The 24,911-nt window shown below is 42.9% G+C and overlaps 2 protein-coding genes across 3 annotated transcripts in view; both read right to left on the bottom strand.

The window, feature by feature from the left end:
- The window catches only part of CEP350 (centrosomal protein 350), a 77,051-nt gene extending 68,178 nt beyond the window's left edge, over positions 1–8,873 (bottom strand). For both annotated transcript variants that reach the window (XM_068951809.1, XM_068951810.1), the window contains exon 1: positions 8,681–8,873. The gene's annotated coding sequence lies outside the window, so the exon portion shown is untranslated. The remainder of the gene's footprint in view (positions 1–8,680) is intronic.
- A 4,736-nt stretch (positions 8,874–13,609) lies between these two features.
- On the bottom strand, positions 13,610–24,630 carry LOC104142662 (torsin-1A-interacting protein 1). Its single transcript, XM_068951808.1, has 6 exons — positions 24,373–24,630; positions 24,150–24,218; positions 20,274–20,387; positions 19,667–19,723; positions 17,195–17,254; positions 13,610–16,171 (listed from the first exon to the last, which is right to left on the bottom strand). The coding sequence occupies exons 1-6, from the start codon at positions 24,515–24,517 to the stop codon at positions 15,366–15,368; spliced, it is 1,251 nt and encodes a 416-aa protein (XP_068807909.1). The 5' UTR covers positions 24,518–24,630; the 3' UTR covers positions 13,610–15,365.
- Between the last annotated feature and the right edge of the window lie 281 nt (positions 24,631–24,911).

The following is a 24,911-nucleotide window of genomic DNA, read 5'->3' as shown; positions in this document are numbered from 1 at the left end:
TAAAGTGCTACCCTGTACTGTCCTACCATGATGTCATACCATTATCCAGTTTCTGAACTGAACAGTAGCATAACAGAACTTACTCAATTGTAAATTTACCTTGAAAGATCTTCCGCACAAGCAGCCATTTCTGAAAAAGGGTCCCATTATCCCTCTTTAAGTAACTATTTGGAATTTGTTCTCATCCTTAGAATTACAAATATACTTAGGACAACTTAGGAACTAGAATTGTTCAAACCTATACAGTTTTTTTTTTTTTATGATTCTCCAATGAATGTACTATTTTAATAAATTCTATGTATTCCTGAGCTCTTTATGAAAGTATTAGACTTAAGAAGTGTGAAAGTACTTATTATGTCTTTCATCCCGACTGACAGGTAAGGTGAACTGAGCTAAAACAGAATACAAGACAGACTGAAACAATGCACACTTCTGAGAACACCTTAGGCTTGCTAATGACTCATGACTAACGATCTTTAAATGACGATGATCACTAATGGTCAACAACAGGGTCCCAATGCCTCAGTTCAAAAGTATATTATCCCCTTCCATAAAAAGCAACCCAACCTCTCTTCTGTCCTGTAAGAGCTAGGAAGTGATCACAAAGCATCCTGCTACATTCCTCTTAATGAATACCTCCAGCACCAGCCTCCAGTGTACAATATGATTCCGGCTGGTTTCGGTGCAGCCTGCTGAGACCCACTGAACAGTTTTGCTTATTCAGGTTGTTGCTGTTTGAAAAAAAGACATGTAAGAACCAAGGCCTTTGGAGCTGTCTACAGTTTCAGGAGGCAAAGACTTCATTAGTTTTCATTTGCAATGTAATCTACATAATTATAAAGCCTTGGCTTTTAGGTTTTTTCACTTTGGAAGAGAGGTGGGAAATTTAGCAGCTTTTTAAGATTTGCTTATAAGTGATGTTGATTCCTACCAACCTCTGAAGTCCTAGGGGTGAATAAAATAACTTTCTATTGCTACAGCTTCCACGAGTAAGCAGAACCCTACAAAAACAAGTACTTGTATAATTCAATACCCTGTCTCCACAAGAAGTTGAACTAGATAGAATAGATGTTTTAATGCTATCAGAGTATGGCTGGTGGGTAGAGGGGAAAAAAAAAAAAAATCAAGATACAGCTGCCGTTTCTATTTACAGGATTTGCATTAAGGAGAATGGGCCAATTAAACAATAAAATATATTGAGATTAATACTGACCAGAGAAAAATAATACTCTAGGAAGCTTTGCAAACAAAGCTTAAAGTATTTTTGACGACACGTTTTACGTCAACACAAAAGTTGTCTCAAAGTTCCATGAACATTAAGAAAAAATACACTGCAAAAATTACATTCCGAAATGATTGCTTCAATAAGATTTTTTTGCTCAATTGAATAATCCATCACTATTAAACATATGTAATTTAAAGAACTGAATTTAACTTACAAACTCAGCTCATCTTCAGTATATTTGTGCACAAACAAGCACATGGGTTCCCCTCCTAACTGATGTTTCACCTTTTCCTGACCGTGTGGTGGTGATGGATCATCACCATTTGCCACCCACCCATTCTTCTTCCCTACATGGAACATGAGCCGTAAAGAATAAGGTTACACAAAATCTACATGGGTATATATGCAAACATTCAAGCTATTTTAAGTAGCTACTCTGATGTCAGGGACTGCTGCCCATTCTCATGGATACACATTTTGCTTGGTAACTTATAAGCCAACAAGGGGTGGGGGCAAAAAGCAGCTTGGCAGAGGAAATGCAGAAGAACTTCCAGCAGCCCTCAGATGTTTACATCTGAGAAGAAAGCAGCGATGTCAGAAGGCTATCCTGCAGGTTGAAAGGATCTAAAAAGTTTGAGAAAGAGGTGGAACACTGCTGATTCAGCACACCAGATCTCCTGTTTATTTGATCATTCACCAGTAGACACAGAAATCCTACACAGGTTCACTAAGCATTAGTTTGTCTAGTCTTGGGTGAATGGTGAAAATGTAAATACAGTTTTGGGCTGGCATTTCAATCCCACAGCAAGCACCTGTCTCATTCTTTACCTGGTTGTCCAACACAAAAACAGTACACAAGGGAAGGAACAGCAGAACAGGTACTGATCAGACCATCAACACTTCACGAAGAGGATTCAGAGGCAGCAGAGAATACAAGCAAGAGACTGCCCACAGTTATTTTCATTAACATTTAGTGGTTATGTAAAAAACAAAAAACAGCAGTATGTAAAGGAAATAGCATTCCTCAAGATTTTTTTTCTTATAAAAACACAAAGGATACCAAATGAAAGCAAATAACGTACAAAAGATGAAGCTTTGCTTAGAGTACTGAGAGTACTGAAAGAAATGAATATGATTCATATTTATTTCTAAGAGATGTTCTTAGACATTAAACCCCCAGAGTGGCAGTTTTTGTTACTGACTGGGGATACAGTATGCAAGACCAGTGCTTCACACAGTTTAAGTTACAATAAAGCAACACGGCCACTATTCATTCACCTGTTTGTCTTGCCTTATTCAAGCAGAAAGCCAGTGGGATTCTGTGGTAAAAAGGACTAGGAATTTGGTAAGGGGTGAAAGTAACTTCTTTGTTCTTTTTGTTTTAGCCGTTTTAGCTGTGTTCTGCATTGAACTACAACCTCCATGCAAGCAGAAGCAGAAGAAATGGAAGCATCAGGGAACAGTGGGCTCATTCCCTTCTTTTTGTACCAGCTATGCTGCGCACAGCTTTCAGTCTTTCCCCAAGAGCCAACGCTTGAAGCTACTCTTGCCTTTACCTTGAGAAGAGTGAGACTGGGGAAAACAAGAACCACTCACTTTCACCCTATCCTTACATGTGGAGCTGTCACCAGGGCGCAAAGGCACAACAGGAGGCTCTCCCCCCCGCTCTAGCGTGCCCCAACACACAGTGCAAACAGCCAGCCTGTTCCAGAAGGGAAACAAAGACAAATAAAAGATTTTCAGGGATTCTTTTTTTCTGTTTACAAGAATACTTGCAGTTTTCATTTTCGAATAATTGCAAGTAGGCACCTGAATCCTAAAAGCGCTCTTTGAACGCCTCTGTGTGCAACTACAGTTTTGCCTTACTGATAATAACAGACATACACAGGTGGACAGACACAATCAGACCCTGTCAAGCAAACTATTTTTTTGAGCAAGCCTGCTGAAAGTGATGGAATGTCTATCTAAGGATGCCAGAAACAGTTTCCATGTCTCCTGAAATATCACAGAATACAATTTCTGATGATATGCTTGAGTTTGGAATAGGAATACCTTTTCCTACTTACTTGTCTGGTATGTAAGCTTTTACCAAATTGCCTTATCCCATCTAAATGAGAGTGCAAAACATCCACAATAGAGTGTTCTAAGACCTGTTTTTAATATTAATTTGATATAAGACTAGAATTTTTTTGCTCAATATATTTTGAGAATACTTTGTCTCTGCTAAAGCAATTAGATGCAGGTCATTTACTGACCTTCCTCAAGGATGAGGAAAAATTCCAGCGTAACAAACAAATATATGGCATATTTGCAAAAAAACCCACGTCTCTAGAAACTACAGCCTACTCTGCAGAATCAGTGGGGTTCCCTCCTCACCTTCTTCCAGTGCTCAGTTATACAATAAGCCCTCAAATGACAATAACTGTCAGGATGACAGTATTTCAGAGGCAAAGGTTTTGAAAGGAAATTAATATCCAAAATCCAAGTACAACCTAGCACTTTTCTGCCCTATTATCTCTAGGTTTGTAATCTCTGCATCGCTTCTCCAAAGTGATTTCTGCTAGAAATTTGGGGATATTGGTTCTCATGATTTTTGTCATGCTGCGCTATACAGTCTACGCATTCAAACTCACCAGAGTGCCTTTATAGGTCCATTTTGATTGGTGTTTAATCTGACCAGCTACTAGTACTATTTGACTCTGAAATATTGTACTAGTCCAAATCGCATTGCGCTCCATGAGTAAGGGAGTATGTAATCACAATGGGCACAATTACGTAAAGCCGATGCAAGAAAAAAGCGGAAGTAACAAACACCAAGATGTCCCAGGAGCTTGCGAACATGAGCCATTCTGAATGAATATAATTTCAGATAACATTCAGTATTTGTCTTGAGGCATGCACAGCAAATACACCAGAATAGCTCACATTACACTCATGGCTTTGGAAAAATAACATCAACCAAAAAAACCCCTTCAAAAGTAGAAGAAATATACCAACAAAATTTGATTTGTCAAAGCTAGAAAAACAAATGTGTTTTCAGGAATACCAAAGTAGTTAAAAAAAATGGAGGGAGGCAAGCAAAATACTATACGCGTTTGCAGACAGAAAAGCAGTAAAGAATTTCAAAGTACATGTCACTACCTCTAACTGAAACAAGGAAGTTAAATTACATCAACAGTCACACCTCCATCATATGTCAGAAAACACATTTGAAAAAAATAGGAACACGTTTCACGAGCTCTAAGACAAAATCACTGACATTAGCCAGCTACTAAATTTGCATTCAAACTATATGGAAGGTCTTTCTATACATGATGCATTACTGAATTTGGTTCTCTCCAAGAGGACGATATTTACAGAGGATGGATATTTACAACGCGCTTCTGCTCTGAGAAGATATGGCAGCTTGCAAAGGCGTTCCTATTTCATCGCAAATGCGGTAAAAGCAATGTTTGGCTGTAAAAAATGGATTAGTAGCTTCACTGAAAGTAAAGTGCATTGAATGTCTTACTCTGCGGCATCACATGCTACAAGATACTTTGAAGAAATCTATTAAAATGAATGTTGTGACAGCTAGTGTAACTTGATTCATTGCTCACGAAGAAATCAGAGTACAAAGGCACAAAGAATGTATCCATTCGTTAAGGAGATGAATACAAGGGTTTGCCTATCTATTCTGCAGTTCTATATTTCCTTTGACTTAGACGATCTTCGCATTTACGATAGAAAAGAAAATAAGCCACATATCCCAGGTTCCAAAAACAGAAAAAAATATTCCTGCATTCATTTTTTTCCCCTGGCCTTCATAACAAACATAAACATTCATTCATTCTACCTCCAGTTACAAGAGATGGCGTATCAGGAGATTTCAAGTCTTGTAGCCCACAATCAATCCATTCAGCAGAATAAGCTTAAGTTCTTCCACAAGTCCTGTCTTGGAAAGACCAGCACCCTCTATTTTTTGTCTCACAAGGAACTCTTAACTTGGATGGAGAGTCTTTGACATCACAGGCAAACTTCTCAGCTAAGTACAAGAACGAGATCTGCAAATGTTGTGTGTAAGATACAGCCTGCAACTGTTCAACAATACCACAGGCATATAAGCAGAGCAGCAACTTCATTACAGCTGTCTCAACTGCAGAACGATCCCTGTTTTCTTTCAGAGCAGAGTAAAGTCAATGCAAATTTAAGAGAAATTGTTCCAAACGTCACTTTCTCAAGTTTCACGTCTCTGCTCTCAAATTGCATTCAGGAACAAACACGGCGTCTGAAAAATCTCTCAATAACAAAATGTGAGAAGTCAAAAAAGAGAAAAAAAAATCACAGCAAGCTGAGCAGTGTTAACCAGCATGCTGTCTCTGACCTGGCATTCCAAAGACTGATACTCAGATTCCACAAAGACAACTTTTTCTTGCATTGGCTAAATACAACAATAAACTGTTTTCTCATATTTTAGTAGGTTACTATTCCATCCCATTAAATGCTTTAAATGCCTAAACCCTAAACCTAGACTTCTCTGTTTCTGTATGACACTTCCAGCTGATCTATTTTGCTGTTAACAAATATAACACATCACATTAATATAACTGGATTAGAGAAAAATTTAACCTTTTTAAAATTTGTTCACTTTTTACTCTTGACTAGACTCTGTGCAAAACCACTGGCCTCACTGAGAGCATTCTTATGAAGTTAAAATGCAGCCAGAACTTCTGTTAGTGTTCAGGAAGTTGCAGCTGACCTAGTGTAATTGACTGATTAACTTATTTTCTCTATTCTTTCTGCAATACATTGACAAAGGTTCAGACTTATGCATACAAGTACCCTTATTCTCAATTGAGTAGTCCATTAAAGTCTATTAGATAGATATCATTAGAACAATGATACGCATATCTCTTCCAAGCACTTACATCTACGGATACGTTTTACACTCAGACATTCTGATCCAGCACATGCTTAAAATATTAACCATACACACTGGGAAGGTTTTCTCTATGTACAACTTCCAAAACCCTTCTGTTATAATTATACCACTGTACCTGGTCTCATATTAACACAGCTTATACTGGTTTGAACAGCATAAATTATATTAGAGTGAGTGCACCAGCAGCACAGTTTAAATAGCTTTGCTGATTGATTTAAAAAAAAAAAAAGTCACACTCCTAATGTGAATTTATACAGTATAGCCAAACTGCTACATTTGCTCAACAACGATGAAAGGAATACATTCCTTCCACAGTGGAGCTACACTCCACTGTGATAGCAGCAATGCTCATCCAACTGCGTGATAAGCCAGTTCAACTCACTAACACAGCAGAAAATGATTCACTTTTTCTTTTTTGTTGTTGTTTTTGTCGCATTAGTTTTCTACCCGTTTATCAAACTGAACCAGGTGGCTGCAGGGTCAACGCCAGAACTATAGTCAAAGCAGGGGAAGAGAAGCAGCAGCAAACCATTATGGTTGCTCATCTCATGTTGTGCAGCTTCACCTAATTGCCATGGATGCAGTAATATAACACAGACCTAGTGCTATGCAAACTAACGCTCTTGATTTCAACTGATGCTACTCATGCCTTTAAAGCTAGGCGTGAGCTTAAGACTACAACCTCATGAGACCCTACTAAAGGCAATGAGACTAGTTACATTAACGGTTTTACACAGGTGTGTTGGACATGACATAACTTTCTTAGCAGAAACCAGCAGTTATGTCTGGTAGATGGGTGCAAAAAGATGCAAAAGATCATTACCTCCAAGTCAACAGAAACTTTTAGAGTAGAACAAGCTACAATAGCAAAATTAGGCTCTAATTCATTTAATATATTTAGTTCACAAGGGATGCTTTTACTATAGTCCAACAAAAGCCAATACAGCTATTCCTACACATGACAGACACCGTCCACTTTGGGACTGTTGCATTTCTAAAGTTTTCCCAGGGTAGATGCAGCTATAATGGCAAAATTCAGCTAGGCATCAACTCAGTAGAACCAACCTGTGTAAGCAAAGTGATTCACAGTTGTAAAATCATATTTTTTCAGGTACAGCCACACCTGGCCTAGGGAGTCTACCGGAAGATCTAAATCAGTCAGCAATGTAATTTCTCCAGTACCATGGCCCTTGGTACAAACACATGTCGTATGTATGCTGTACATACATGAATTGCTTCATTCTACTCAGCGGATGCAGCATACCTTTGTTTTAGGTAGCGTCACTCAAAGACACTGAAGCCTTCAACAGTTGACAGTGTTACTGTAGCCCCACCCTCAGTTGGATTTAATCATCTAAAGCATTACCTAACGAAACTGTTGTAGCAACCAGAACCACACGAAGCAGCCAGCAGCTCGCACAACTTAGCCTGCCCATGCAGTCAGGCAGTTTGACAGAACATTTTGTTGAGTTCACGTGCAACGCAACAAACAAGCAGGGTGCTCTATAATCTAGGCGTCCACTCACATTTTTGGTCACAGAGAGACTTTTTAGCCACTTTTCAAGTATGTGCACCCTGTAGCGCAGTGAAGTAGTTAAGGAGGGCCAAAATATAGAACTGTCTGGTCAAGTTACAGAGTCTCAACTACAAGACACCGAGAAGTTCATCTACACAAAAAAGTTGACTCATAAACCTCTACCTGCACATACTCAGCTTGCCAGTATACGCCTGGTTGCCGAGATACAGCCTATTTCTGAAGACAGAAGGAGATAAACCAATCCAGAAAAACTACATCAACAGTAGGTGTAATCTCTGAAGACACTGTGTCCGCAGAAGAAAGCCACAGTCGCACAAGCATAAAAGTCTTAATACTAACCCGGGCCAAAACAAACGGTACCTATGAAGAGTCAGAAAGCGCTTGGGACAGCCGTTACAGCGGGATGCAAGAAGTGCACTCAGCTGGCAGACACGGAGCGCCCCAGGCTTCTTCCCCCGCCCCTGCAAGCATGCCCAGGTCCAAGGACAGCGAGCCCAGAGCGCACCTACCAGCGGAGCGGACATTTAAACTTCCAGAGCGCTGTCCCAAGCCGGACGCGGTACAACCGGGCGGCAGAAGGTGAGACGGGCAGCGAGCCGGGGCAGCCAGGGCGTGAAAGAAAAGCCCCTTTTCAGTGGTTTTCCCACAGAAGGCGAACACCAACAGCGAAGCGAGAGCCCCTTCCCTCCCCCATCCCCCCCTTACAAAACGCGCAGCAGAAAACAAACTGAAACTAGGAGAAAACGGAAAATAAAAGAGACTGAGCGGACGGTGAGGGCAAAGCGCAGGAGGCCGGGCCCGCGGCGGCGCGGGGAGGCCGAGGCAGGTGACAGCCGGCAGCGCCGCCGCCGCCCGCCGCCCTGGGGCCCCGGCCGCGGCCCGCCGAGCCCGGCCGCCCCCACCTCGCCCCGGCCCCTAGCGGCACGGGAGCGGCGGCCGGCGCCGGGCCCAGCACGGCCTGCGGCGGCGGCACGGGCCGCTGCCGGCGCCTCCTCACCTGGTGGCGGCGGTGACCGACGCCCGCCGCCCCGGGGCCAGGTCCCGGCGCATCCCGCGGAGTCCGAGAGGAGGGCGGCGGCAGGCGGCGGCGCCCCGAGCTCAGCTGCGCGGCCGCGGGCTCGCGGTCACCTCGGCGGCGTTAGCCCGCCGCCATTACCGGCCGACGACTGACACGGAGCGGCGGCAGCGGCGCGGGGCACGGCGGGAGCGACCGGCGAGCTCTCGCGAGAACCGGCCGGCCGGAGACCTTCCCAACATGGCGGCGCCCCACCTCAGCGCCGGCGGCGGCCATGGTGGGCGCGGCGCGGCTCCCCCAGACACCTAGTTCGCCCCGGTTTTGCTGCCAAAGTTAAGTCTTCACGGAGATGACCAAGTAGCACAGGTTTCATTTCACTTGTAATAGTTTTTATAAACCCAGAAGCGCTTGTTACTCTACTGTCTTCTGTTACGTAGCATTCGCCTCAAAGAGGCGTTAAAACCACCCACGTTTGACAAACAGGCCTAAGACGTTACCCGACTACAAGAAGATTATTTCCACTGAAGAAGAAAAGTCATTAGAATAGGGAAAAAAACGTAATTTTTCCTAAAGGGATTGGGGAGGAACGTCGCCTAAACGTCTCCTTCAGGCCTTACCTACAGCTTTACCAGACTCCGGTTTTCGCTTACTAGTGTGACTGATGGACCGCAGCAGCCAAGTGTCTTGGGGGAGCATGGGGGCAGAGAGTCCTCTACTCCAGCCCCTGAAGGATCATTACAATTATGGGAGGAGCTTTTTTTTTTTTTTAATTAAAAAAATAATAAATTGTTTACATTGCCTCTCTTCTTGTAAACAGTGGACATTTTCCCTCCCAAATTATCCCAAGCTTAAGCTACTCAGAACTTAATCACATCACAATTACAGGATACCCTTAATTTGGCTCCTTTACACACACAAACTAATTACAGAGTATATTTTCCAGCGTAAGCATACCTCATTCAAAACAAAAAGGTGAGTTGAGATGTCAGCGGTTAAACCTTTGAAAACAATTTTCTTTTGCTAGGCAAGGGGAAAAAATTGCAAGCACCCATAGACATGCACAACTCCAATGGGAAAAAGCGGTAAGCAGTACCTTACTCCCTCCAGACTCCGGAAAGAGTAAACCTGCTCCTCCCAAACGCAGATACTGTTAGTAGCAATAATAATAATGACCGTTTCAGTCAGCGAAAGCAGTATTACTGCAACATACGGGAGCCCTGATTGCAGACTAGGACAACTTAAATTATTACATTCCCATCATCACCTGGTGTTTGCTTAACTGCTCACTATTGCTGGTTGGCAGTCTTTTTAAATTATTCAGCACTTTCGTAATGCACTGCCTCTTTAATTATGCTTTTAAACATAGGTCCTCTTTTCTGCTTGGAAGCAGTTAATTTAGTTTCATTCCTCTTCAGGCAAACAAGGCATCATATTAGGATTTTCTCAAACAAGAAAGTCATTATAATTTTCAGTCAGTAAAATAAAATTAAAAGGCAACGTTTCTCTACCCTGATTTTGCTTCTACATGGCTCCTAGTTATTCTCTGTATCTGTCAATGGAACTTAATCAGAAAACTGTGGGTAACTTTTTTAAAGATGCCCCACCAACGGACACAGAGCTCTCAAAGGCAGGCTTCACACGAAAAGAAAAGAGAAACAGAATTCGTACAGAAAGTACAGTTCTCTTGTGAAATTTGCTACTGTTAGAAGTAAAGAAACTTTACCTGCAAACAACCATGCCTGAGAGAAAAGCAAAAATCAAGTTCCAATCCAGGCCGATGAGCTGGTCATTAAACTGCAAAGCAACGAAGATGCTGCAGCAAGCACCGAACGTGGTGGATGGAAGCAGATTGCAAGCTAAGCCTAGAGAACCACGATCTCATTTTATGCCAACTTGGCTATTGCAGCTTTAAGAGAGAGGCTTGGAAAGTTTTCCACTCCATACTACTCTTGCACACCCCTTCTAAAATTAGAAAGGGGCAGCTGGCTATTGCAGCCGAAAGAAGAGCAGCCAGCTTCTCCCTCCCCCCTCCTCAACTGACAAGCTTTCCGAGAGCCATCGAGGAATTTGGGGAAGGGTGCTTCCACCTGTCGAACGAGGCATGAGGTTGTCCAGGCATTCAATTATAAACCCAACTGTCAGGGGTTGACAATAAAACAGGACACCCGACAGCTGTGAGGACTGCAGCCCTCCCCCTGCTCCTTCTATATACTCCCACAATTTTGCAGTTTGTATTACTGTGGAAATAACGTAAGAAAAATTGTTTTCTGTGTGTGATTTGGGCTTATAAAATAGAAAGGCTCATTACAGAGCACTTACTCTAGATTTCCAAATCTGTTCTCAGTTTTCTAGCTGCGCTACAGGACCTTAGCGCAAAATCTGGCAAGCTATTTGAGTATCGTTACATGCCGCCAAAACCATGGGGTTTTTTCTAAATGCATCATGCAGGCAATGGCACTGCAGAGGATGTGTATAGCTACGTTCTGTAAAGCACACATCTACCACGTATAGCAGGTACGCGTTTACCTACCTTAACATGGAGCTCAGCTTGCCTTTTGTACCCAACCTGACCTTAATTTCTTACCAGTTCAGAACAGAAATAAATTTAATCAAAAAAGCATCCCATAACCACACAGTGGTTTTTTTTTTTTTTTTAATTTGTGGAAAACAGAGTGAATGCTTTTGTCGGTGTGAAGAAAAGGGGGGAAAATTAGTCTTTTAAACTAACCTTTTAAGCACATTCAAAACTCCTCTTTGCTCAGTGCAACGTGACTCCGAGCAGGGTGTGAAAGACAAGGTAACAGCAGATGAGGCTGCACATCATTCTAGGTCCCTTTTACATCATTCACTGCTGAAGGCAAAACAGGTATTGTCATTCTCCGGCCGCACAAAGGTGACAGCGGCAGCTACAAAAGAGGGCCCATACTACACCCTCTGCTTTGGATTGCTACCTGCAGGGCAGTGACTCTTCTCGGCTCCCAGGTGTCTGCTCACAGCAGGAGGAGCATTTTGGCTGCCCCAGGAAAGGCACTCTACTGGGGCAAGCTCCCTGTTCTCATTCCTAGACATCTCACCCCTGGAACAAGCAAGTCAAGATCCCGAATCAATCTGCAGAGAAAGCAGTGAGGGAAATCGATTTGTCACCCCTCCATACACCATGCTGAAATTACTTATTTACTGTTTCCATTAATGCGTGCATTTCACTGTTCAAAACAACGGACTGATCTGTGCCTCCATTTCCTGTCATCAGACAGGCACTACATTTTCCAGTCTTTCCTTCTGCAGCACACTTCAGACCCAGAAAGTCTCATCTTCAGACTGTCAGCATGTACATTTTTCTACATTTTCAGATCCTAGTAACTTCTGTGAAGTATGGTCTGCATAGCAAGCCGTTTTGTTTCCTAGTGAAGTTTGTCCGTACTTTCTCAAAATTGTTGTCCTATTCTTTTAAAAAGGAATTTTTTAAAGTAGCTCAAAGCTCACGAACCCCTTCCCCACACTAACGTTCCTGCTCACAGGCATTCATTTGCTGAGTGCTAGAAAATAAGCGTTTTGCACTATTTTGATTGTGAATTGAAGTTTAACTGGTTTTGCTCCCCAAAGAACGTTTCTACCCAGAGTTTATACGCTCTAAGCCCTCAGCACACTGAGAAACGTTCCTTTTTCAGTCTCAAGGCCAGACCTGGTGCCTTTCCTATAAGCACATCTTTCCATTGCAGACTGTTTTACTTGTGGAGCTGTTGACAATTAGGGATAGTTCAACTTCAGAAATGAGTTTTCTCCAGAAGAAGCCAAAGCGTTCTGGAAACTTTGGAAAACATCAAATGTTCATTTGCTGCAAGCAAAGAAGTATTAATAAGATGAGGACAGCAATCAGCTGCCTGTGAGCAACATAGACGTTACTCTTCACCTCTGGCTGAGGAGGTATTTAATGAGATCTGCATTAAGTTCCTGCAGATACCTCATGACAGCCTTCTAAGAACAAAGCCACAGAAGGCTACAAAGAGGACCTGCTTCTTCAGCAGCACATACAGTTTTCGAATCCTGAGTCTTCCCACTTCTCCAGAAGAGGCAACAACTGCTGTGTAGCATCTTGCTTTTAACTTATTTTTCCCAGACTCTGAGTAGCTCTATCTGTATTTGGAAACACACTTCACTTTCCCTACAATCAATATAAAATGCAACTCTCTTGTCTGACGCAACACTAATAGACCATTAAGTCTTTAGTTTCTAGGCACCTTCCTGTTTTATCTTTACAGAGTGGAACATAACTCTGTAATACTCAGTAATCTCATAGGTGGGGCAGTTTTAGAAATATAAAATAACTTGGATTATGTATGTTTTATTAGTATAAGAGCATGAAATCTCTTCCATTCATGTCACAGCTTAGTCTTCTCAGTGATTGCCAAATCCGCCAAGTATATTCTTTTTTTCTGAGCTAAGTTTAAGTAAGATCTGTCCCTCCAGCCAGTTCACAGCGTGCTACTTGGGCACAGGTACAGGAACGTGCATCTAGGAGTGGGACAAGAATGGAGTCATCCCGTTTGCCAGCTGCTGACACTTACACCATACTAATGGTGAAATGGTGAACCATGTCTTATCATTAGTTCCACCTGAACTCAGAACTGAGGAACAGTACAAGAACACCAAGTAAGAGGAAATTCAGAGCTACAACAATTTCCTGAATTGCGTCCAGTTAGAGAACAGTCCTGATGGTATCAAATACATACATCCGCATCTCAATATCTAGCCCACGTTCAAGTTCCTAAGAAATTCTAAATTTTGCCAAGGCTTGTATTTTACATGTTTGTATTTGATAAAAGTTAAAAAAAACTTAAATATGTTAAAGAGTCTTAAACGTATAAACAGAAACAGCCCGACCGCTTCAATCGGCAAATCTTAAAATTTGAGTTATAAAACAAACAAGTAAATTTATTTTTAATGATTACTAAAATAGTTTACATAATATACAAACAGGTATGCTATCACTATGCACTCAGAAATAAGTCACATTTTAAAAAAAAAATTTGTCCAGTGAAATGTCTAAGATGTAAATGCCACCTTTTCCTTCCTGAGCGATTCTTAAACATCTAGAAGAGTAGCACTTCCATGTCTCTTTACTGTTTATGTTTCTTCACATTAAAATAGAAAGCACGGTCCACTTCTGGCTCTCAGTGGTCAGAACAAACCCACCTGTGGTTTAAGTGACCACAGCTCCAAGTCTCTGAAACTGTGTTCCCTTGTGCGCTTAAGACAGTTTTGGTCCATTCCACGTCAGAGCCCAAACCTTTACTGGCACAATGAAGCCAGAGGCTCCAGCGCCTCTGAGAGTTTTTCCTGCTTAAGAAGGATGTTTAGGACAGGGTGGTTCAAGGGGGCATTGTGAATAAAGGACGTGTCTGAGAGCCACTAATCCCTCAGCTGTTATGAGGGAACTTTCCCCTAATTTGAGACCAGTCTCCATGCATTCCTTCATGCACATTAAAATTGAACATACACAGACCAATGCTCAAGAGTATACACTAACAGCAATGAAATGGAAGTGCTGCAATTCACTTATGCACACACCCACAATATTCACAATAGAAAAAAGTATCTGTTTTTTAATGTGAGGGATGCTTGGCATGAAGCACTATAAAATATATGTTAGATATAGGCAATGCAAATCTCTTCTTCACTAAAATTTCATACAGTAAGCAGCAAGTTATATGCAGACACACCAAAAAGGTTATTTTTATAGGATATCAAGTACCTCAAATAAATAAATCATCTTGATGCAAAAATAGTTATCTTATTAAAATGGGAAATAACCTATGTCTTCCTAAATTTGTTTGAAAAGGAGATGCAGTAAGTCTTTAGCACACACACTAGGCTGACATTTATCATTTCTCCCCGAGTTTTAAGACTTGAAGAACTTGACAAAGAGCAGAAAATTCCTGGCAGCAGTGAGGCAAAGAGGTGCCGAGGGATTAAACAACTGAATTCTACTACTAACATCAAGCAATCCTTTGTATCTCAGCTTTTCTCGCTCTCCAGAGCTGTTTGGGGCAGGCTCACTTAGGGAAGAAACCCTTGCTGAAAGGCTCTCTCCAAATCACAAACCTCTTGAGTACTTTTGCCATTTCTAGGCGTCCCCAGAGAGAGCGAACAGCTATGCTGTGGTCAACTGCATCAAGAAAAAGCTCGCGCTTGAACTCATACCACTTTATCGTCGTTTTCAGTTCATTGAATGTCCCAGACAAGAAAGAAAGCAATTCCGTCAGATGAAGCTGAGCTTTTACACGCCGTTACCTTGTCACACTCAATACCAGCATTACCCACGACTAGAAGCGACCCTCAGGGCAAAGCCAACAGTGCACCAAGACAACTTTACAAGCCGATGAACGATTTGCAGCAGAGGACACGTACTTCCAACTCCCCAGGGTGCTTGGCCTGAATAAGTTACCAAATACAACTTACCAAGAATTATGCTCCTTGCTTACATTTTGAAGTTTATTTAGAGAAGTCCTAGTTACTTTAGTAGAAACAACTTTGCCAGTTGGTTGGATTCCCTTGCACAGGAAGCACTGTGTGCTGCCTGAGCTCAGCAGCTGTAGGAAGTTCTGCCCTGTTCAGCCATTACAACACATTTTCTGTCTTCCTCCTTTCCTAAGCCTTCTCTAACAACTTATGTGCATCCCTCCACAGGGAGGCCCTTTTCAGGCCAAACCGGCAAGACGAGGTGAGATATACGGCTCCACAGTCCACTCAGCTTATCTGTGTCCATTTTTTTATAAGATCTAGGAGCATCTGAACTGGTGAACTTGGCCCAGAGGAAATCCCGCACTTTCTCCTCAACTTCTTGCAAGGTCAGGCTCTTTCTCAGGGACTGCTCATCCAGGAGAACTGTCAGCAGAAGAGCCACGTCCTTAAACGCTGCATTTTCATGGTCACAGTACTTGTAAAAGATGAGGGTGGAGCCTGCAGGCAGTAATTCAAATCGATGCACCACGGCTACCTTCTTGCCTCCTTTGAACCCAGAGCTGAGCTCATCATCTACTTCCTGCTTGACAATATCGCTATCCAATATAGCTTTGTCTGCCCCATTAATTTTGATTGCGGTAGCATTCTGGGAGAAGGCAAAAGCATCCGCAATCTCATTACTCAAGCACTTCAATGCCTTCTCAGCTTCCTGGCCAGCTGTGAAGAGCAAAACAGCTGGCTCCAAATGCAGATGGGAAGCACTGAGGTGTTTTTCAAGGAATATGTTTGTTCTCTTCCATAGATTGGGATCCTGACTTTGATAAGTATTTTTGAGTTTCCTCATCTGGGCGCGAAATGCTTGCAGAATTTGAATATCTCTACTTGACAAAGTTGCATCTAGAAACCTTGGCAATCCACTCCATAGGACCCAAAGCAATGGGATAGCGATTAACAGAATAACCAGTAACAAAATCCAGCCCTTGTGAAATACACTTTGCAATCCACCACCACCTATAGAAAGGAGGACCAAACAGGGAGAAGAAATAATACTTTAAAATAAATCAGAAGTCAGTAAGCGAGAGGAAAATATCATTTTAAGAGGAACCAGTAGAAGTCAATTAACTCTTCCCACTATCTGGAGCTATCAGTACAGTAGCTGAATACAAAAGATATTTTAATTTTTAAAAAAAGCTTCAGCTTCTTTATTAACATAGTGAAGTGATAGCATTAAAAAATAAACATTTTTGAAATATTACTGGCAATGACACAGTAACCGCACATCCTTCTGAAAAAGGAGTTCTGAAGGTTTATCGATACCCCACCCTTTATTTAATCAAACACAATCTAACAACCTAAAATCGTTCTGAAAAAGGTCAAGTTTGTTCCTACATTTAGGTCAGGCCAAAGCAGACTGATACAAAAGCCGGTGTCACCAGAATGGTTTCTATGGTGCTATTTCTCTTCCATAGCCCAACAAGGATAATAAAACTAGTTTCTGCAGTAGCATTTGCATTTTAAACACTGGAGCTCAACACTATCAGAGTACACATGGTTTGATTTGGTTTTGTATTTGAACAGTTAAATGAACGCTTGCTTGACCTACTACGAGGCCCAAGCCCTGATTCTTTTCCCAACAAAATCAGTGACAAAATACCACCAAAGCTCCCTGGAAACAGGTTAAAAAAAAAAAAAAGATATATACCTTATGCTACCTTTTTACATCCTAACCTATAGGAGAGCAGCAAAACAACAGCTGTTAAATAAGAACACCACTAAGCCTGCCTCAATTTTAATCTTGTAGCAAACTTATAAGCACTACAGAGGGAACACCTTAAACTCAGATGGAAACATCACTTATTTTACAAGGCTCCTCTTTCCTTAGTGCTGAAAACACACGCCCTAGGGAGTAAGTCATCTGTTGAGGCAAGGACCTTCAGTTTAACACCAACTACCAGGAGATCCAGTACTTGGACAGGCATGAAAATGGTTAAACACAACACAAACATGAAACAGAAGTGAAAGCAGAAGTCTTACTTTTGGCCAAAGGCTGTGACTGCTTCCCTGTAAGGAGCCAGTCTCGAGATTTAATTCTGTCTGTTAAGAGATAAAGAAAGGAACATGAGAACAATACATAAGACAACAATTCTTACCAATATTCCAGCAGAGAATTTGACAGGACATTGAAATCACAAAACTGCATTACTTTAGTTGGAAAGCTGTTCCGAGTTATGCTTTTACATACTAAATTCCTACAAAGCCTACAAGAAGGTTAACAAACCATCCTCACATAAAACCTGGTTGATGTGAACTCAGTCCTACTAAATAGGAGCAAAGGCAAGGCTATGACCTCATCCTGGGTATTTACTTGATGCAGAAGGGAAGCCCCATTCCCGATAAAGAGCTTCCTGTGCTGAAGCGAGGCTAGTCTGGAACTAGGCAAGTGACAAGTTCATTGCTCTTGCTAGCCTGAGAAGAAATCTCATTCAACTGACAAACCAGCTCTTTGCCAAATGCCGGTTCTTAAGTCATCTTGACAACTTTGCATAAAAAGCAGAAATCAAACGTTCACTTATCGCCCCCAATGATTTTTAACTCGTCAAGAGTTAAATAAGAACTGAGGCATTTCAAGTATAAAATGACAAAGCGGCAAAGGCTGAGCAACTTACGTGTTTATCTACACAGGGGTACCACATCCTGATCAAGGTCTTCCGATTTTGCTCAAGAAGTTGGAAGACAGAAAATGGAAGCTCAGTTGACACACATTTCAGGAAAACCCCACCATGCAAGATTTAAGTAGCAAAAGCACAGTTTTATTTTAAAGGCACAGTCTCATATCTCCTCTCCAACTAGCTGGGGTCAAATGCCTGCTTTATTGGCAGTCAACTGGGATGAATTGTGCTTTTAAGGCAAAATATAAGCTTTCAACTGAAAACATATTCTTGGTCTATTTATTTAAATGGGGCCAGACAGCAAGATACTAGAGACATTATCCATAAAAGAGTTCTGAATACCTTTACTTATCCCAAGAGACCTATATGAAAATGTACAGTGCAATTACTGGTCAGCATGTTTTCTGCATTTAGTCACTTAATTAAAAAACACGAGAATTTTTCACTCCTTGAGAACTACAGCAACTGATTTAACAACGAAGGCTCTTTATTAATATATAGACCAATGAGGATGCTGCCAGTGACACTATTAAGAATAAATTGAACAAACACAGCCTACTACTGCAGTAGTTTTCAAGAACACCAAAATAAATGCTACAACCTTGTTTCCATATGAATGTAATGACCCAGATGCTAAAAGCAGCTCTGGTTTCAGCCAGAGCTTAACAGAACGACTCCGTTCTCCATTTTTTCCCCCCTGATAGAGCACAGACATTGAACTTTAATTGGCTAATCTGAAGCAAGTGTGCTACAGTTAACAAATTACTCTGTAATATTTTGCAACACGACCCTGTTTAGAGATACTAGTTTTTATATTTAGAAACAGCAGTGATTCACACCTTAAAGTAAACAAAATATTTCAGTAAACAATCTAATAACAGATCCTACTCTACCTATGAATCTTGCCTTATTTACAACACCATTTCCTTAAAGGCCAAACAAGCTATTGCCTTGCCTAACTCCAATGGAGCACTTCTGTAAACACTCTAAAGCTTTCAGTTTCAAGTGATTTTCTGAAGTTCTTCACCCAACACATAACTGATCACTCCTGCAGCGCATACTGCCTCTAGCACATGAAATAAGAAGTATCAGACTAGCAAGAACTGCCTGCATCAGTTAACTTTTCAAAGGCTTTTCACCAATATGCAGCTACCACAAGATAAGCCTCTTCTAGAGGGTGCTGTAGTTTAAAATCCACTTAGAATTCAGAGCAAATTTTTTTCCCCCATTTCAAAAACTCTTCCAAGAGGAGAAAAAACAAAGAACTGCCCACAAAGGACAGAACAATAAACCCAAAACATGAAGGCCAGGTCATTACAAGAGTAGAGTATGCCAGTAGAGAAAAGTGTTGCTCCTCTCCAAGAGGACCAGGTGATCAATTCAATCATAGCAGGCCACCATCACCCAGGTTAGACAGGAACGTAGCATGTCTGTATGCATATGTGCGTGATAACTGATTTAACAGTCATTGCTAGCAAAAGGTGACGGCTGTGCTCCCTTCCTCATCTTGCCCACACAATACCATTGCCATGTGCTCTGGCACTTACTGATTGTCCAGTGAGTCAACTCAACTGCCTAACCCAGGCCAAAAAGAAAAAGAAGTAATTATTTTCTGCTGAGTAAGCAAGATGAATAACCTCATAGAAGGATCTGGCTCTGTGATATACTGGTGTGCCCATCTTCTGTTTAGGTCTGCCTCCTGGGTCTCTCTTTCCACCTTCTTGAGCAGTGTTACAAGGCACAATATCAGCACAGAAAAGGAAAAGCGCCCTTTTCACTCAGCTCACTTTTCACTTACGTACAGGTAAGGATCAAGTATTTTTTTTTTACCACCTACTTGGTGATGCAGACGAGCGGTGCTCTTTCCTTCTCTCAATGAAGTCAGCCTTGCTTTCTGAAACCAAAGCAAAAACAAAAAGACTTGGTCATCACATCAGAGCTTAGAATAAGACAGACGAGCCATACACGTTTTTAGCTCTTTCTCTGATAATCTTTTGAAGAATTCACAGAAGTAGTCAAACTGATATGAACTACCAAACCAAACCTTCTCCGTATGACCATCTCTTAGACTCCTCTGCAGAGGGAACAAGCTACCGTATCTAACGGAAAGGGCCCAGTTTGGCCCTTCACACTGCTTTTCCCAGTAGGCCGCAAGTGTAAGTTGTGTTTCTTCCTGTTTTTCTTTTCAACGCAGTAACGATAAAACATAAAGGATAAGAAATTAGCAGCATCAACGGAATTCTCCTAAGTACGAGATTTGTCAGTTTTGAAACTGAAAGCTGACTGAGTTGACAGATAGGCGCAGCCTTTATTATAAATTGCCTCGTTCAAATTTTCCTTCCTTTAGGTCAAGACACACAAGCCAAAAACTAAACAAAACCAGCACCAATTGAAGACATAACACACAGTGGTGGAAAAGATATTGATAAAATTACTACTGTTACCTTTTAACAGTGTATCACTGTCCAGCTGACGCCCTGTTGGTTTCTTGGGCTCCTCACTGTCATAAGCCTTTTCCTTTTTTGGTTGCTCTGGGAGGAAGGAAGTTAAAGGACTGCCTGTCAGAGGAAACAAAAACAAAACAAAGCGATTTGTACAGTCAGTACCATTTGCGTTCATGACAAAGGACCAAGACACTGTTTATAACATTTATGAACTAAACGAATGGTTTTCGAGTTGTGATCTCCCAAGGGTCTCTTTCCTGGCAAGTCCCCCAAAAAGGGGGCTGCAAAATGAAAAGCTTACAGGAAATTCAAGTCCACTACGAATAAGGTTGCCTACGCACCACTCAATTTTTGAGGAGTCCTCCGCTTAAAAAAGCTTGGGGTATGGGGGGTGCTCAACACTAGATACTTAAGGGTCAAGAAACGTCGCACTAAAGGGATTCAGTGTAAACTAGTAAACACACAAACATGGGAGTAAAGAGAATTTTTCCCCCCTGAGTTCTGGGCACACCATTTACAATCGTTCTCTGCTCGCCGTAGCGCCAAGCAGAGGGGAAAGGAGAGGTCTCCCTCTCTCTACCCCCCTCTCTCTCACTATAGAGAAAATCTAGGATACCTATACTCCTAACCCCCTCACCTGGCTGGGGAGAATCTAAACCAACATCTTCAGTCTGCTTGCCAAATTATGCAGCCATTTAGACACTAAAACTCATCTTAGTTAATGTTACTATCTAGAAAGAATAAAGTCCAGTAAGGCAACAAGAGTTGTAGAGCAAAGGTCAGGGCTGGAAAGCCAGTCAAAATTGGAGAACCAAGAGATGAGCTTTGAAAGGATAAAGTGCAACCACACAGCTGCCCAGATTCTTGGGGGGGGGGGGGGGGGAGGAAAAAGTTCAGGTAAGCAATGAAAGCTGTAGTACAACTGTGGAACAGAGATCATGAAAGCGTTATCAAGCTGAGGGCATAAACAGAAGAAATCACAAACAGAAGAACACAATGGTAATGTTTTTCTCTCTTCAATACCCACAATGGGCCCCTTTTGTACTCTTTGAACAGTACAGGGTTCTCCTGTGGTTTACTATGTTTCTGTAGCTCTTATACCACACACATGAAGGCAACGCACATCTTGCCACCTAGTGTTTATTATTTTACCTCAAAAAATAAAACAATCCGATGAGAATATTTTCTGGTACCTTTGGCATGCCAGTGTACACACAGCATACAAAGGAATTTAAAAAAAAAGGGGGGGGGGGAGAAAAAAACCATAAGTTTTAAACTGAGATGCTAAAACTCACAGGTACAACAGTAAAATATCTGCAAATTCTTAAGCAGGATATGATATTTTCAAAGCTATCTCAAACTGTGTAATGATTGTATTTTCTCACCGAGTTAAGAAAAAATATACTCGTCCATTTACTCAGTTTTCAAGAATGCCAAACAACATGGCCATATTTCAGTATACGTGGAGGCTTTGCAAGAAAAATCTCACTAGTAGTGTTAGCTAGTAATCAAAGGTCAAGAAGGTCTATGAATCTCAAGAGGGCTACTCATGCACTCCACACTGTTTAATTCCTATCCCCCTCTCTGCATCAATCAGTACTCTGCATCTCTCACCAAAGTGTCCTAAGTTGTTGTCGTCAGCAGGAAAGAAGATATAAACACAGGCAACTTTATTTCGCACCTGAAGACAGCTGCGAATCAGCAGTTTCTGTTTCATCTACTAACACTGGATATCTCCAACACACAGGAAGACTATCAGCGTAACAGGCTGCATGCATGGCACCCCTTCCAGAGAAGGGTAAACTCCCTGTTCATGAGCTTTAACTTTCAAAAACAAACATTGCTGTTCTTCCCTTACAAGACCTCGAGCCTCCTACCAAAAAGGATCATTCCTGCTTCCCAAAGAACTAGGGAGAATTTACTAATCCACCTTAAATCTGCCAGCCAGCCACATTCTGCACAATCAGCCATCTGCGATGAAAGAATGATCTTATAAACCAAAATATACAAGTTTTAGCATAGTACAGCTCATTCTTGAAGTCTGGTACATCTCCAGCCTTACGGGTTCAGTCTTCTTCAATACCGAGATGAGAGTGCATGCAACACATATGCTGCAATAGTCCATAGCTGCTATGGACAGCGTGAATTCAAGTGCCAAAAACATTTAGCTCGTGCCTTTAACTTGTAGGGTCACAAATTCTACTTGGATATTTTAGGACAACTTCAACAGAGGTTACCAACACTTTTGCTAGCTGATCTAGAAGATGCCTTATTCGTGACAGGGTTTATAAGCTCTTTAAGCTTTTTAGCTTTAGAAGCAAGTTTCCTAATTCATATTTGAAACCTCTAAGCAGGAGTCAGAAACCAGTTTCTCAAGCTATGCTTTTGCTTCCATTCTGCTCTCAGGGAAGCACAACCACAAGGAAACAAAGTCCTTACAAAAACCTCCAAGCAGTCCCACTGTTCTTCCCTAAACTCTGCAGAAAAAAAATACTGTTATACTTACAAATGAGAGGACTGCGAGGAGGAACGGGAGTTCTTCTATTCCTTCACTTCTGTATAAAGCACTAAGGTCTCTTAACATCCTACCTTTATACCCTTTGTCGATATAATCAAATACCATTGATGCTAAAATCCTGGCATCTCTCCTCCCCATCTTCATTTTTCGAGATGCCAACATAAAAAAAAAAAAAATCCACTGTACCATACCTTGCAAGACAGCCCCAGACACATTTATAGCACTAAGCATGTTAGTGCTGTGTTAGCCATCATTTGGGAGTAACGGCTTCCCACAGCATTTTTCATCAGTAAAGCTAACGGTACTTTTTTATGGGCTAACTAGTTGCGCATAAGACAATTCTCATTCTTAAATCAGCAATTACTGACATTTCCTACTTTCTGCCCGAAATATACATACCCTCTTCCTTCTTCCCTCAAGGAAGGATTCTTCCATGTCTCCTGGAAGTTTTAAATCTGAAGCATAATGCCGGCAGCCCTTACCTATCCAAGTTAGCATTTCAGTGACAAAGCCAAATGGAAATGCTGCGTACTTAAGGGTATGCACTGCAGCTGTAACAAGAACTCAGTGACAGCCCTAGCACAAGAGTACAAATGGAAACAGAGGCGCCCCAGGCTGGCCCAATTCACCCATCTGGGAATTGCCAGATACTGCTCAACTCAAAGAGATTGAGAGACAAAAAAGGAAGGAAATGAAGATGATTTGCTTGCAGTTTTCTGATGGAAGGACAAATTTCTAGAGCTAAAGCCACATGACTAGGTGTTATGAAGTTAGCATCACTATAAGTTTTTAAAAAGGATACCATTTTCATCAGGTAAAGAAATAAAAACGCGCTACAGAGGTAACACAGTTGCTTGCCCAGCCCAGTGTCCAACAGCAAACAACAACACACGCTTGGTGCTTCAGAGAAAGGACCGACAAGCCCAATTAGGCACTTCCTCAAAAGCAGTGTTGCACGTTGGATGGGGAAGTCTTACCATGACCTGTTTTTGCAACTCAAGACATCTTCTTTTAATTCAGGCTTTTGAAACAAAGCAGCTTTAGTAAAATCACCCATCCCCAATTTTAACCCCCGACTAAACACTGTTCCAAGTCACGCACCGGCTAAAACCGTCCTCCAAGGGCTTCGGAGCGCTCTACACGCACCGATCACTTTGAAAGACCGAGGAGCATGTAGCACACGTATCAAATCAAAGCAGAAGCTGGATTTCCTCACCTGTACACCACAACAGCGGTGAGACCAGCAAAGGAGCCAAAAACCAACAACCGACGCTTCCTCAGGCCTTGCGCGCCTCAGTATCTTTGCAGCGCAAAGCGGCGAACGCAGCAACTTCTCCGGGTGAGAAATCACAACTTACCTGCCGATCTACATGCTCTAATAGGGGGCCGGGTCAAGGAATCGGGACTTCCAAAGGGATGCTCGTTCGCTAAAACGAAAAACATATTAAACGCGCAGCAAACCCGAGCTGGTCCCTCGGCCGCCCGCCCGCCCGCCCCGCTTCGCGCCGCCTCCCCGCCCCCTCAACCGCGGGACCCACCGCGGGGCGCCCAGCGCTGCGCGCGCCCGCCCGCGCCGCTCACCCGCCGCAGCGCCTCCGGGACCGGGCTCGGCCTCGGCCTCCTCCGCCTGCGCCGCTCCTCCCGCGCCCGACAACCGGGGGCTCTTCCGCCTGCGCTTCAGCTCGGTGGCGTCCGGCGGAGCCTGCCCGCCGCTATCCCCCACCATCCTCCCCGCCGCCGCCGCCGCCGCCGCCGCCCCACGGAGCCGCCGACGCCGCCGTCCCCTGCCCCGGCCGCCCGCCGCCGCCGCTCCGCTCCGCTCCGGACCGAAGCTGCCGCCTTCCCGCGGAGGGGGCGTCGCCGCGAACCTCACTTCCCGCCGCGGGGCGGTGCCGGCGGCCGCCGCTTCCGCCGCGCCGCCATTCGGCGGGGCCGGCGGGCGGATGGAGCGCCGCGGTGTCACGTGGTACAGCGGCGCCCCGACCCCCGGCATGGCCGCGCGCCCTTCCCGCCCTTTCCTCTCTGCCCTCCCCCTCCTCGCGCCGCTGAGGCGGCGGCAGCGGCCGCCGGAGCCCGCCCGTCCGCCCCCGCTTCCGACGGGAAAGGCGGCGGCCGTCCCG

The sequence above is a fragment of the Struthio camelus genome, chromosome 8 (genome assembly GCF_040807025.1).
Source record: "Struthio camelus isolate bStrCam1 chromosome 8, bStrCam1.hap1, whole genome shotgun sequence".
Taxonomy (NCBI): Eukaryota; Metazoa; Chordata; class Aves; order Struthioniformes; family Struthionidae; genus Struthio; species Struthio camelus.
The sequence above is the reverse complement of the archived record's forward strand: the minus strand, read 5'-3'. Positions and strand labels throughout refer to the sequence as shown.

What these genes read in the sequence shown, in the direction of transcription:
- LOC104142662 (XM_068951808.1), bottom strand. Translation starts at nt 24,517, where the DNA reads ATGGTGGGGGATAGCGGCGGGCAGGCTCCGCCGGACGCCACCGAGCTG. An exon ending in TAGAGCATGTAGATCGGCAG is followed by an intron (nt 20,388 to 24,149) that starts GTAAGTTGTGAT and finishes TTCCTCTGACAG; the next exon opens with GCAGTCCTTTAACTTCCTTC. An exon ending in GTCACAGCCTTTGGCCAAAA is followed by an intron (nt 16,172 to 17,194) that starts GTAAGACTTCTG and finishes TCCTTTCTATAG; the next exon opens with GTGGTGGTGGATTGCAAAGT.